Here is a 15,015-nt window from a genome sequence, read left to right as displayed (position 1 = left end):
CCAGCTTTGGCTCGTTGACCTGAGACCATCTTCAAATGTTAGTCAACATTTCTTGAAATGTTCCGGACTCGCTGATGTGGTAGGCAGTCAGAGCTAATGTCCTCAGAGACTTCCAGTTCAATCCCCCTTCGCCATCAGTGAGGGTAACTTCAGATGTGTGAAACAATGGTTGGGGGAATAGGCACAACTGAGTAATTGTACAGTTTGAAGATCACTGGGTTTCTCAGTAGAGAGGCTTGCACATAAACATGTTGGAGTTAAGAGAAACTTTGTGTGGCCCTCACGTTGTTCCTCCCTCACATACATGGGAAGGTTGTTCAAGTAATGATGTAAAACACAGCTGCTGTAAAACACAACAAATGGGGATACTCACTCCGTTAATACCGTAGAAATGTGCAGTCTGTGACGACTTACCAAAATTCATGGAGTGCCCCCCACCCCCCGGCGAAAATTATTGTGCACCCCTGCTTCAGGGGCTGATGCTAGATTTGACAGAGTAGTTTTTCAATTTTTATTAAGTTCAGGCTCTGGTTCCTCCAGGCTGTTTTCAGCGTTACTTATCATACTACTCATAAGTGGGAATATGCAGAACTACTCAAAACAGAAATTAAGGTCAGTTCAGTATTCTTTGAGATGGCTCTGCATACTCATACGTCCCTCCCCCCCAACCTCTCCTCCCCCCCCCCGTCTTTTTGTTCTGTATTTCTGGCTTGGTGGTGGAAAGAGATGAGATGGTAGAGGGCACTGTGCCTCCTTTTATAGCCTTGCTTCAGAACATTCAGGGATGCTGGGGTTGGGGAGGAATAAGAGCACAAGCACTTTAACAGACACTGCTTGGAGATGGTTCTCCCGTTAGGCATCTTTGTGTGGCACACTACATATAAGTGGAATATGCAGAGCCATCTTGAAGAACTCTGGTTACAAATAAGTAACCTTCACTTCCTGAATTTTTTTTCCCCCTACTGAAGGGCTAAATTTTTGTGGATACACTATGGTACAGTGAATAAACTTAAAATATTTTCCAGTTTGAGGTGTTACTGGTTCCAGCAGTATCCCCTGTTTTAAATGTAGGGAATATCACTGATACAGGGTAAAAACTCTAAATTTGGAACATATTCTAAATGTTCCCACTGTAGTTTCTTTTGAGTTTTCTAAAATATTAAAATTTGACTAGTGATTTTAATACTTAAGGATCATCCATCTGATCTAATATTTTGCTTTAATTCCAGAGGGAAGTTTGCAGTGGTGAAGAAGTGTGTCAAGAAAGATACAGAAAAGGAGTTTGCAGCCAAATTCATGCGAAAAAGAAGAAAGGGCCAAGACTGTCGAATGGAAATAATCCATGAGATAGCTGTCCTTGAGTTGGCACAATGCAACCTTTGGGTCATTAATTTACATGAAGTTTATGAGACTGCAACAGAGATTATCTTAGTTCTGGAATAGTAAGTACTAATTTCATATTGTGGGGTCTTATGCTTTTTTCCCGTGTGTGTGTGTGTGGTGTATACTCACACACTAATTTCCTGAATTATTTGCTGAAAATGAAAAATCTAAATAATGTGCACCCAAAAGACAAGAAATTTGAAAACTGATATTTCACTGCTGAGTTGCTATAATGACCTGGTTTTCAGATCTGAAAGAAAGAATGATTAAATCAGGAATTACAAGCAGTTTGTGGGATCAAGTGACTATTGTGGACTATATCAATTTCCCTAACCTAGTTGAATTTATAATCTATTTGTAATAGGTTGCCGTGTTTGTAATATACTTGTAGCTTTGTGGTCATGTGATACACTAACTTCTCTAGATACATTATTTCATTAGAAAAATTAATATCATGTGAAGACACAAGACAGTAGATTCTTTCTCTTGGTAGAAATTGGGGTGGAAGATGCCAGACGTGCCTGCACATACATGGGCTCAAACATAAACGTACTGGTTTGGCTGACTATGGGCCTGTATATCCCTTTTGAATACAACTCATTTTTCCTTGTGCTGATATCTGCCAATGAGTGCCCCTTCTTATAGTGATGTACTTTAACCACTGCCTTACAGCATTATTGCAGACAGGTTCCTAGAGAGAGCTGAAACTTCAATTATCTTTCTCTCTCAAGTAGAAATATAAGCCTCTTACAGAAAAGATTTATTCATTGGATCTGCAAATCCATCTGGAGTCTCTGCCTCTTTCTTGCTAGTCAGATTGAAATAAAAGCTAGTTTGAAGGAAGAAGTTAGCAATGGCACTGTGCTTCAACTACAGCTTCCAGTTTATATTCTGCCACTGAAGATACATGGCATCTTGAAGCCCTCCTATTGGAACAGATATTGCTGATGTCCCATTTGTAGTATGTCTTCTGCACTGGATTGTTCTGCTAATAAGACGGTTTGTTTTTTTTCCCTGTGCACCAGAGAAGAAGGCAGGTTTTGTGGTTAAGGCCCTAGGCTGGGACTCTGAGATGTGGATTCAATTTCCTGCCCTGCTACAGACTTCAAGGGACTTTCCTAATGTCACACAATGTCTCTGAGCCTTAGTTTCCCTTTCTGTAAATTGGGGGTAAAATATATGTTCTCCCTGTGCTCTCTAGAAATTTTATCTGTTTAGACTGTAACCCCCTCAATGCTGGGGCTCTTACTACATATATACTACCTTACTTAGCATAACAGCGTCTCAATCTCCATTAAATTCTCCATCAGCTACTTTAGTACAAATAATAAAAATCCCTTCTGTTTATGCTCTTCCAGTAGAATTAGTCTAGCTGAACCAATGCTAGCTAAATAACTTGTGGTCTGGCAGTTCAGTCAAAACTTTACTTCTTCTGTCAGACAGTTCTAGCTCCTTATCTTCTTAAACACTAGATAAAGCAGTTTGAAACATAAGAATTCTTTAAAATGACTCTTGTCAAGACAACTTCTAGTCTTTAGCTCTCTGGGCAAAAGTGAGAGCAGCAGCTTCAACTATTTTTTAAGATGGCTTGTCTGGCAGAAACAAAAGTCTGTGCTCCAACAGTACCCTATTGGGAGAGAACCTATCAGAAGTGTGGGCAGGGAGGTTCAGGATCAGACCAGTCTGAGTAACTTGAGACTCCTTTCATCTGCCCATTCTTCTTCCCTTTTTCCACTTCTCTCCTCTCCCTACAAAAAAAAAATAAACAACAAAAACCAAAGTTTCACAAGATAAAACTGCAATGACTGGAGCCTTTTTAGTCCTGAGTCTTTAATTATGTTAAAATGTCCATAGATCACTGCCAAAAAGGTGATGAAATAAATACTTGTTGAGGCTAAACTGTAAAAGTTATGGTTTCTCCCAAGCCTCTTGTGCCTCTAGATGTTCATTAAATGACTAGGGGAGAGTAGTTATGGTGCTGGCAGTTCAGAAGCCATTTACATTATCTGTTATTAGTATAACTCATTGCCTGCCTTGGTGAGAAGCCTGGTTTTCAAGTTTCTCAGATTCTTGTTCATAGGCTAGAATGTGGATTATATGAAATTGTGATCAGGACCTTGCGCTTACCCATCCCCATCCATCTGAGAAGCTCAATTAAATTGAAGAGAAGCTGTAGAAGATTAATAGGGATTTGTTTTTAAAATAAATAGTACACTACGGAAGAACCTCAGAGTTACGAACACCAGTTATGAACTGACCAGTTAACCACACATCTCATTTGCAACCAGAAGTATGCAATCAGGCACCAGCGGAGACCAAAAAAAGCAAATACAGTACGTACTGTGTTAAACATTAAACTATTTAAAAAAAAGCAAAGCATCATTTTTCTACTGCATAGTAAAGTGTCAAACCTGTATTAAGTCAATGTTTAGTTGTAAACTTTTGAAAGAACAACCATGTTTTGTTCAGCGTTATGAACATTTCAGAGTTACTAACAACCTCCATTCCCAAAGTGTTCGTAATTCTGAGGTTCTACTGTAGAACCTCGTTATAACAGGTATTTTCTAAAAAATGTCAACTCTTTTTATATATTCTTTACTTGCACTACAGTATGTAGATTGTCTATGGATTGTAATTGAGTGAGGTATAGAAAACTGGAGTGGTGTCTGTATTTAGTTTATTGCCAGTGATATTTAAACAGAATAGCTAGTTACAAAATATGAATCCAACAGGGATGTGGTGTATGCTTAGGCACCAAATCCAGAAGTAAACAATTGTTTTTTGTTTTTGTTTTTTTTTGGTGACACATATAATACAGAACTGCTGGATTTTTGATAGGAGGAGTTAATACTTCATTACACATACAAAGCACATTTAGGATTGTAAACTACAAAAACACACTTCCACTGACTTCAGCAAATATATCTGGACACTTTTCTAATGTCAGCATGTTCCAGTGACATGTTGAAACAAAACTGGTCTGAGTGTTTGTAAACTTCTGACCTTCTGGATTCAGGGGATTAATAAACATACAGTTTAGACTGCAAACTCTTTTTAGGGCAGGGTACTGTCTCTATACGCTCTTGTGCAGCATGTAGCAAAATGTGGCACCCCGATCTTAATTGGGGTGGTTGGACACTACAGGGGGTCCCTGGTATATGTCAGGGTTGCGTTCTTGAAAAGGGCGACGGATACCGAAATGACGGATACTGGGGAATTTTTCCCCATAAGAAATAATAGCCTGTCCCACCTCGCCTCTTCCTGCCCAGTTCTGCCCCCTCCTCTGAGTGCGCCCTGTCCCTGCTCCTCCCCCTCCCTCACAGCGCCTTCCGCATACTGGGGAAGAGCTGTTTTGTGGTGTGCAGGAGGCACTGGGAGGGAGGGGGAAGAGTTGATTGGCGGCCCACAGGGCCACTGGCGGACGGGAGGTGCTGTCAGATGCTGGCTGCCGGTGGTTACTAAGCACCCACAGAAAAAACACACAAAAGGTGAAGCAACGGATATGCGGATTGGGACCGACGTGAATTGGAACATGTTCCCCTGTTGATGAGTGACGGATACGCGAAACAACAGATGAAGAGGAGACATGTACCAGGAACCCCCTGTACTGCAGTAAATACAAACAAATCCACAGTATTTTATTTATTTATTATATTTATATAATATGAATAAATCCTTGTATTAAGTGGTGATTTAAATTGTTTTCTGAGGGAAGAATATTTAGGAAATAGTCTCAAAAACCATGCCACCTCTGTCATCTATTAATACCTTTGCAGTGTCTTTGAAGGATGGGAGAGGGAAACTTTGTCCAAATCTATAAATCCTTCCTTCCTTAAGTGGTTTCAACAGCATTTTTTAACGCAAATAACAAGTTAGTTATTTTCATCAAGATATTTATAATGCACCTGTTGACATGTTGCATAGGTGCCCATTTATGCCTAACATCATTTAAATAGGATGTAATTAGTTTGTCTAATCCAGAAAAAATAGATTTGAGGTATAAATATAAATGTCTAGTCCACTTGCTTTATGGTGGTGGCCAAGGTGAGACCTGTTGCCACATAATATTTCAACTTTCACAAGGATCCCAACAAAGTACTGAGTGCAGCTAGTTGTGAACATGTAGCATGAAAAGTTTCAAGTATTGTTTCAAGTTTAAAAGTAATAGGGTCCACCAGAGTGGAAATAATGGTATATAGTTTTCATATTTCCGTCTGGGATCTTCTATCAATGGGTACAAAGTAAATTGACACTCCCTCCTGTGGGTCATTTTTTATGTGGAAAGCCAGGCTTTTCTGGCAGTGGACAGTTTGACTTCCATCAGATCTAGTTTTCTTGTACAAAAGTTGAACTGAGGCAAATTGTGTTCACTTTGGCCCCAAATTGCTACTCATGTCTTCCTTGGATGTCACTCCTGCCAATTCATCATATCCATTTACACATGACTACCCTTCTAACTATTGTAAGGGGTCCTTCTAATCTTCCCACATGAAGAGCTCTGTGTAAGCTTGAAAGCTTGTCTCTTTCACCAACAGAAGCTGATCCAATAAAATATTACCTCACCCACCTTGTCTCTCTAATATCCTGGGACCAACACAGCTGCAACAACACTGCATGCAAACAGATAGTGACAGCGAGGCTTAACTGCAGCCATTAAGTTCCAGTCAGGAGCTTCAGATTAATCACTGTGTAGCTTACACATCAGAACAGTTTGGCTACACTGTACCAGAAACAGTAATGTTATGCCAATTGTATGTCGCTATGTCAGTATGGAAATGAAACTTTCTAATTAAAATACTCTGAATTATATGGCTCCTCTGGGTATATCTCTGCTGCTTCACATTGCTGTCTCTAAACAACTGATTTTCTAGAAAATATTTTTTGATATACTAGGTTGTGCTGGCTGGCTGTATTTAGACTAAACTTCTCAGACCAAGAACAGTCAATATGTGCCTTATGTAGTATGAGACTGTAGTACAATCTTAGCACTTCATGAAGAATAAAATGAATTAATGAGAATATATCTTTTTGCGGTGCAATACACATGAAGACTGTTCTTTCATATTAAGCTGTGCATGATGTTATGAATTCATTAAAGTTTAATGACCAAATTTGCATTGTTTTAAGACACTGATAGTTACATGAATGTAAAAGGTGACATTTTTTTCTATAATTGGTCCTAAACACACCTGTGAATTCTGGCCTCAAATGCTGTCTTATGTTTTTAACACTATTTTTAAAGAAGTCAAAAGTAAATAAAATATCCCTTGTAGATAAAGTACAAGATTTTTTAAACTTAAAAGGAAATCCACTTTTCTACGAAGTATCTTGTAGAGCTATTTAAAATTTGACACTGCAGATTCCTTTTTTCTCTTTCTTGTACTTGCAAGGACTCCAGTAGAAATATAAAATAAGTGTGACTTATGCAGCATGGTATTTAGCTGCCGCCTTATGTAATTTGTGGGAAGAAAATAAATTCGGTACTTTTTTCATTTAAATACAAGGCATACTGACATAGAACTGAAAACTTCCTGTGTGCAAAAAAATAACCTAATACAATAAATATGTACTATCTACTATAGAAGGTGACCTTTTTATTTCCAATACAGGGAACAAGGTAACAGTTGCCTCTGATACAGGGGTTCCCAAATGTGGTATGCCTGCCCCTGGGGGTATGAAAGACATCTCTGGGGGGTACGTGGGAGAAATTGTGCAACAGTGGATTTTACTTATTACACCTCTTCCCCGATATAACGTGACCCGATGTAACACGAATTCGGCTATAACCTGGTAAAGCAGTGCTCCGGGGGGCGCGGGCCTGCGCACTCCGGCGGTTCAAAGCAAGTTCAATATAACGCAGTTTCACTTATAACGCGGTAAGATTTTTTTGGTTCCGGAGGACAGCATTATATTGGGGTAGAGGTGTATTTATTTATTACATTTTCCTAATAGGCTACTCAGGCGAAGCTTTAAAATTCTGTGGGAATTTGTTATATAAAATACAGTAGTTAATTTACTTCAATATGTACCAATGAGAACACAGATATACAGAGATGCTGACGTACAGAGCCCTCACCTCCAATCACGGTACAGCGTGGGTTCAGTTGTCCAGCAACTGTCCAGTCTGAGTTCAGAACTTAGGGTTTTTTTGGTTGTATATGTCACACTATAAATAGTGAAATATGGACAGATGGCTAAAGGCAGGTAGTGTTAAGAAGAACACAAAAAGTATCAGTAATGAGATGGGTAGGGGTACGCGGGCAGCTGGTAGATTTGGAAGGGGGTACGCAGTAAGAAACGTTTGGGAACCTCTGCTCTAATATAATAGGATCATAATGTTCTTCCGCATCCCTAGTGGAAAGTCCAAGGTGAAGAGGAACTATAACATATCTTCACTGGTACTATAAGTTAACCAGTAGCTGATGCTGCCTCCTTTATCTGATTAGCAAACTACATGAAGTGGTAGTTAAGGTTGAGGCAGGATACATTTCATCCATGCAAAACTTTAAGAATGGAAATAAGTTAATGAGGGGGGAAATTATATGTTCTTTTCTAGCTTCATATAGTCTACAACAATATTGACAATGGACATGAAAACTACTCCATAAGGCTTTCACTTCTACTTCCAGCAGATAACACTGGAATAGAGAAATGTAGGTTGTGTGTTGGGAGATGGGAATTGATATATGACTAATGTGCCAGTCAGCAGTCTCTCCATTCTGATTATCCATGCTGTTGCATTTGTCAATTGTAAAGAGAAATGTCCCTTTGCTTTGTATTGGTTTCTGTCACCTCAGTATATAATGATCTATAATAATGAAGTGGGGAGAAAAGTTAGAGCACCAATGAATGAAATTATGCTTAGAATTCAAATGAGCTCAACAAAAGATGTTGAAATCTTGTGTTAGTCATGGAGGCCAAAAGAACTTCACCATCACAGTGCATTTTGAAGTCCCAACCACCAGAATTGTTTTGGGTGGTACACAATGTAATGAATCTTCACCACTTTGATACAGAGTAGTATTTAGACTCATAAACTTTAAGACCAGAAGGGACCATCATGATACAGATTAAGATTCTGTCACAGGTATTTTTAGTAAAAGTCAGGGACAGGTCACGGTCAATAAACGAAAATTCACAGAAGCCTGTAACCTGTCCCATATTTTAACTAAAAATATTGTGTGTGTGGACAAAGAGCGATTCTGGGGCTTGCAGCTGCTCTAGCCGTGCTGCTGTTCCTGTACCAGGGGCTGACCTCTGCTGCTCCAACCCCAGGGGGGATGACCCAATCCCAGCTGCTGCTGCTCTGGTGGGCCTGGGGACTGCTGCCCCAGAAGTAGTCACGGAGGTCCTGGAAAGTCAAATAATCTGTGACAGAATTGTATCCTTAATCATGATAATCTAGTCTAACCACTTGCACATCACAGGGCACAGAACCTCACCCTCCTGTAGTAGGCCTTTATCCTCTGGTTGAGTTACTGAAGACCTCTAATCTTGACTCAGACTTAAAGTTACACCATTTACTCTAGTTCAAACCAGTGGGTGAGCCATGCCCCACACTGCAGAGGAAGGTGTATCCACTCTTACTTGATTTTCCTCCCACTCAGCATTAGAATCAGGTATGGAGATTACATGAGCATCTCCCAGCTGTCTTCCCCAGATTTCTAGTTTAAAGGTCTTTTAATCAGTTGTGCCAGTTTTCATCTCAGAGTACAGTCCTCTGTCTTGAATGCCTCCCAGTGGTCAATGCCCTCCTTACAGCACCATTGCCTGAGCAGTCTGTTGATTATCATAATCTTGTCTCGCCTTCGCTCTCCTCTGGGGACAGATAGAAAGCCACTGAAGATTACCCGAGCTTCCATTTCTTTAAGTATCTTCCCCAGCCTGGCGCTGTCTTCCCTGATGCATTCCAGCGAGAATCTAGCAGTATCACTTATTCCAACGTGAAGGACTATACGTGGATTCTTTCCTACTCCCATTAAGCTTCTCTTTAGCCTCGGATCCAAATTCCATATCTTAGCTTCCGCCAGACGGCACTCCCTTCAGTTTTCTTTGTCGGCTCTGGTGATAGCCTTGTTGCCCTTCTCAATAGGGAGTCCCAATCACATAGACCTGTCTCTTCCAGGTGTTGGTGTAATTCTCCAGCGTTCCCCCTTCTGTTCTTTCTGGCTGCAAGTCATCTTGTCCTCTTCTTGGAGTCATTTGCTATCCTCCTGGGGCTCCAAACTCTGGCTACCTCCATTGACTCTTCCCCTCTTCTTGTAGGACTAGTCACTCTTCTTCTTCCTTGCGTTCCCATCTTCTGTTACTGCTTGTCTGTCTCCTTCATTTTGCACCTCAGCAAACCTGTTCCTCAGCTCTATTTCTCCTTCACTAGCCAGTCTTTTTTTCTGCCTTATTCTCATAATCACATGCTTCCACTGGCCACTTTCCTCATCCAGTAGTTTACCCTCACAGGCTCATTAATAAAATTACTTATTTGATCAAGATTGAAAATCTGTAATGGCAGATATGTCAGGGAATGGAGGAAAACAAGACACATGCTTTGATTTATTTGGCTCACTTTACTCACTAATCAGAGGGGTAGCTATGTTAGTTACCCACAAAAGCTTATGCTCCAATACGTCTGTTAGTCTATAAGGTGCCACAGGACACTCTGTTGCTTTTTACTCACTAAGGTTCTGGAGCTACTTGGTGAGTTCTGTGTATTTAGACCTATGCCATCTGAGCTGTTAAAATCTTGTTGACATTGGATCAGTTATTCATTTTGGAATGTTGCCTTCCAAAAGGGAAATTGTAACACCAGGTCAAGAGCTCTCTTTAGGGTGATGCCTGATCGGACGGGAAACAGGAACTTGAGGTTGTATCAGTAAACCTTACTGTCTGGGCTATGGGGAGGAATGGAGTTCTAGCCCCACAATCCTGCCGCTGAAGATACTTGGCCATATCTGTGCTGTTTTCTCTTAGCAGGGGCTTTTCTCTCCTGGAGAAAAATAGTTGATTTGAAGATTTTTGTAAGAACAAGACTTAAGGGAGGAGCTCAGTTGGACAGGGATGATCTGATTCCTGTTGATTAGTGGGACTAGATCCAAAGTTGAAACAAGTATGTGAATCTCGTTTATCTGTATTGTTGAATAGGAGAGTACAGAAATCATCTTTTGGAACAGAAACCCTCTAATCTTTCTATTTTGAGGGGGGAGGGAGCTACTGAAAAATTGTGGTGGGACAATTCTGGCAATACCTCGAGTCCTCAGACTTCCTTGCTCTGTTTCACTCTAGCTTTTAGGACTGGGTATTTATATGGAAACTGCTGGCCTCATTCAGGTAAGAGATGAACATTAGATCTAGCTTCCTTTTTGTACTCGACCCCAGTGAGTGTTTGGATACTGGTAGAGATAGATGGAGTTGCACTAGAATGACACACTTTTTCTTCTCTGAGAGGTCACCTAAATTGGGTAGTTATCTGCAAGGCTCTGATGGACAGGGTACAACAAACTTTTGTTGTCTCCCTTCCTATTAATTGAGTGTATGAGCCCACTAACATAAAATGAGATGTTTCATCTAGTGATGCTGTCAGTATGCTGATGAAATTGTTTTCCATCTATTTCTTTGGACCTGGATACTGTGATCATTCAGATTTTTGCCTCTGCTGACATAGCTGGTTGAAGCTCTGACTGGATAAAATGTGTTGGTGAGCTACCGGAAGTTACAGAAGTGATGCATGACTTCTCTATTGACAGAACAAGATCTAATGGATGGAAGCTGAAGCAAGACCATTTCAAATAGGAAATAAGATGCAAATTTTTGCAGGTCAACATACTTAGAGATGTAGATTCTTGAAAGCTCTTAAATGAAGATTGGATATCTTCCTGGAAGATACTCACTCCAGTTTAACCATAGATTATTGAGACTGATCATGAATTACTGGGTGAAATTCTATTCCTTTGTTTTGTATGAAGTCGAGACTAGCGGATCACAGTGATAACTTCTGGCTCTTAGATTTGAGTCAATTGCATCGTGATTGTCTATTTAAACTAAGTTTTTTTTTGCAATCTTGAGGTCATGTTGTATTCTTGGCTGATTCTAGATATCCCTGAATGCTTTCTTTCCTTATGCCATCTCATCAGATGCAGACTTCCCCCAATTATATATTTATCTCTGTCATCTTCAGACTACTGCAGTGTGCTGTATGAGGTTACACCTAAGGAACACTCAGTAAATGTAGCTAGTATAGAATGCAGTTGCCTGCATGCTTCTAAGGGTCTGTCTCAAGCACTTATTGCTCAGCAAATCTACAGCATTCCACCATGCTGCGCATTGTCGATGTGGACCCTGTGTTCTTGTAGAGACATGCACTAAGTGATGTGAGGATCATGGAGCACAGACTTGTGCGTTTTAGAAACTACATGGGTTTCCAGTTACCTTCCAAGTTAAATTAAAGGTGGCTTTTGGTCTATTAAAGCTTCTTCTGGATCCTTTGCATCTTACAGACTATCTCTTCCTTTGCAACCTCACCCAGTATTTAAGACCAGGGTGGGATACTTGCATTGATGTTCCCTAGATTTGTAGACTTGAGGCCAAGCATTTCTCAGTGGATTGCCCTGTAATCTTGCATTGCCTTTACTCTCTTGTGCAACAAAACTAGAGTTGTTTAACTTTCCAAGTACATTGAGGCATATTTTATTAATTCAGTCTTTTTCTGATGGGATGGATTAACAAAGGATCTCAGTATATTGTGAGTTGGGAAATGAGTTTTTAACATTATTGTAAATTTTATGAAATTCTGATCTAGCGCACTGTTAAAATGTGGTGGTGGGGGGGGAAGTAAGCACATTCCTTTGCTGAGTTTAAAGGCAAATATGTTTTTGATTTGTAGCCATAATCAGTGATACCTTTGAATTTTTAGTTCTTCATTTCTCACTGTTAAACTGACTACATATTTACATTTTAGTAATCATTACCAATAAGATTTCATTTGAAATTTCAGAAAAAGTACTGCTTGGTACTTACTTGCCTCTACTGTACTGTCTTGTTTATGAAAGCGACTCCAACTGCTATAGCTTTTATGTTTTGAAAAAGACTCACCTCTTGAGTTGTTCTACTTCCTCTGAGCCTGTTAGTTAAATTACAGGTGTAGTGTTGAAGACATAAGCATCCAAAACTTGTGCTTGTTACTCTTTTTTTCACTCTATCTAAATTGTATGTATAACACCAGTTATTATGAAGATACTGCTACACTGCAGTCTATGCTTTGTTTTCCCATGAGCATTTCTTGTGGAGGTAGATGAGGGGGTTGGGAGAAGCTCCCAAAATTGTAATTCCATTATGACTCTTCATTCAACAAGCTGCAATTTAATAGGCAGTTAAGTTCTTGAAGAGTAAGTGTTGTTGTGATAAACATTTCTGTATGTTAATTGGGCATATGGTACTGTTCTTAATTATTTTTATCAACATTGAGTGGACTTAATATTGCAAAATAAGGTGTAAATCCATCAGTGCTTCATTAAGTAATGATATTGTGATCTTGTTAATTCTACTTCACTTTACTGCTTTGAAACAATGATTTACACCATTTTGTACCAATAGAGCTTTTTTACATAAGAGAATAACTACCTGTCTAAATAAACCAACTTATGGGGTTACCCCATGTCTGTAGTGTAGACATTTATAGTTAGGACCTGAGTACACTTTATCCATGTAGGGGATCTCACTTTAAATAGTGCTTTAAAGTCTGAGTGTAAAAACTTTTTACCTAGTGAAACCAAAACCCTCTTCTCTCTCCCCTTCTCCCCCCCCCCCCCCCCCCAGTATATATATCCTGGAACATTTATTTGTTAAAGACCGTGAAAAGGTTATACTGTCAATCTGAAACAAAGCAAAAAGACTTCTCTGCCCCCACCACCAAAAATAATATATATAAGATGTCCCCGTTTGCTTCCATATCTCAGCAGTGTCTATATAAGTCGTCCTGTGTGTTTAGACCATTTGACTTTTGAAGTATACGCACATATACTTACTGCGAACCATGCATGGATTTCTGAGCTTTGTGTGGCCTACTTAAATTGTAGGAAAAGAAAAGGAAACTCTCTTGTTGGAAGTAAGAATGGGTAAATGTTAATACTGGATTCAAGCAACTTTATTTTTATTTAGGAGATGTATAATGAATTCATTATTGATATATATGTGCAAATTGTGTGATGTTATAAATTAGCTATGATAATAATCTGACATTGCTGTAAATTTATTTTAAGCATACTATTGTTTTTGCTTCCAAAAAACGGAACTGTAGTATAGCTAGGAAATACGTAAAACAATGTACTGTAGTGCAGTTGGCACAACTTGGCATGAATAGTCAGTAGACTTTTGTTGGAGTTCATTATGACATTGTACTTCTAATGACTTGTGACTGTGTTGGCTCATGGCTAGCAGACTGTTTTTGCTTAAGGGCATCATTATGCTCACTGTGCCATAATGATACTCAAAACAGTCTTGCAAAAATTTCTCCTCTTGTATTTCTGTAAAGGGTCACTAGTTATTTTATTCAACAACACATCACAGTGTGTTTAAATTCTATACAAATATGTCACCACCATATTCAGAGAGTGAATTGCCTGGAAGAAGTTGTCCTCTCTGTCCTCTAAAGAGCAAAAATTAGTATTCAAGAAAAGCTTTGTGTGAATTTTGAAAACATTTCTGCTTCATATTTGCAACTGCTCTTTTATAAGACTTCTGAAATTATATAGCGTGTCCAAAGCATAAGAGAAAATCCCAGCACATTAGATTTTCGTCAGATGATACTAAAGGCCAGATTTGAACAAGTATTTGGGGACCTAAAGATGCAAATAGGTACCTAGTGTGATTTTTCAAAAGCACGTAGGAGCCTAACTTCCATTGTGTTCAACTTTTAAAAAGTATTAAGAAGCAGGAGGGCTCAGTGTTCAAAAATGTATCTGAAGCACACATTTTAGCTGGAGTCTTGAACTGCATCTTTACATGAAAATAGTGATAATTTAAAATAAATGTTTTAAAAAAAATTTGCAACCTCACTTACATGCCTAGCTGAACCTCTGAGGTACTGATCTGCACAAGCATAATCAGATTTCAAATATGTTTTTGTCCATATGGTTGCACTTATAACATTTTTTTGTTAACATCGTTTGCTTGTTTGTACCTTGAGGTAGACTCCAATTTCTACCAATTCCTAAAAAGGGGGGAGGAGAAGCAGCTCTATAACCAAAGAAAATTTGTAGCAATTGAAAACTTTACTCCCCTTAAAGTTGGCCTGCCCCTCAGTGACTATTCATGGGTCAAGTCCATTCAGCGAGGACTTGCAGCAAATCAGAGATCTTTCCAAACATCACAGCAGATGGAGCTGACTTTTCTACTGCAGTGTGCTTACTCTGCTGCAAGACAGCCAAGTAACTTGACCTTTCTTGCTTTATTCACCAATACATTTTTCTGTCTTTTGATTTGTTTAAATAATAAATGAGTTTCTGGGTTTTGTAACTTTTGTGAAACTTTGAATATTTTTAACTTAAAATCCCACTAAAATTCAGCCACAGCATAGTTTATTCCATCAGATCCTTCTAGTGATGGCAAAATATGTTACAAGTCAGATATTATGAAAAATGT

General features: G+C 39.2%; 1 protein-coding gene across 1 annotated transcript in view; it reads left to right on the top strand.

Annotated features, from left to right (window-relative positions):
* STK17A (serine/threonine kinase 17a) overlaps window positions 1-15,015 on the top strand; it is a 55,896-nt gene that overhangs the window by 17,791 nt on the left and 23,090 nt on the right. The window contains exon 2 of the mRNA XM_054019167.1: window positions 1,230-1,442. Coding sequence (XP_053875142.1) covers window positions 1,230-1,442 — 213 coding nt within the window. The remainder of the gene's footprint in view (window positions 1-1,229; window positions 1,443-15,015) is intronic.

The sequence above is a fragment of the Malaclemys terrapin genome, chromosome 2 (genome assembly GCF_027887155.1).
Source record: "Malaclemys terrapin pileata isolate rMalTer1 chromosome 2, rMalTer1.hap1, whole genome shotgun sequence".
Lineage (NCBI taxonomy): Eukaryota > Metazoa > Chordata > Testudines > Emydidae > Malaclemys > Malaclemys terrapin.
This window is presented reverse-complemented; position numbering and strand designations above follow the sequence as displayed.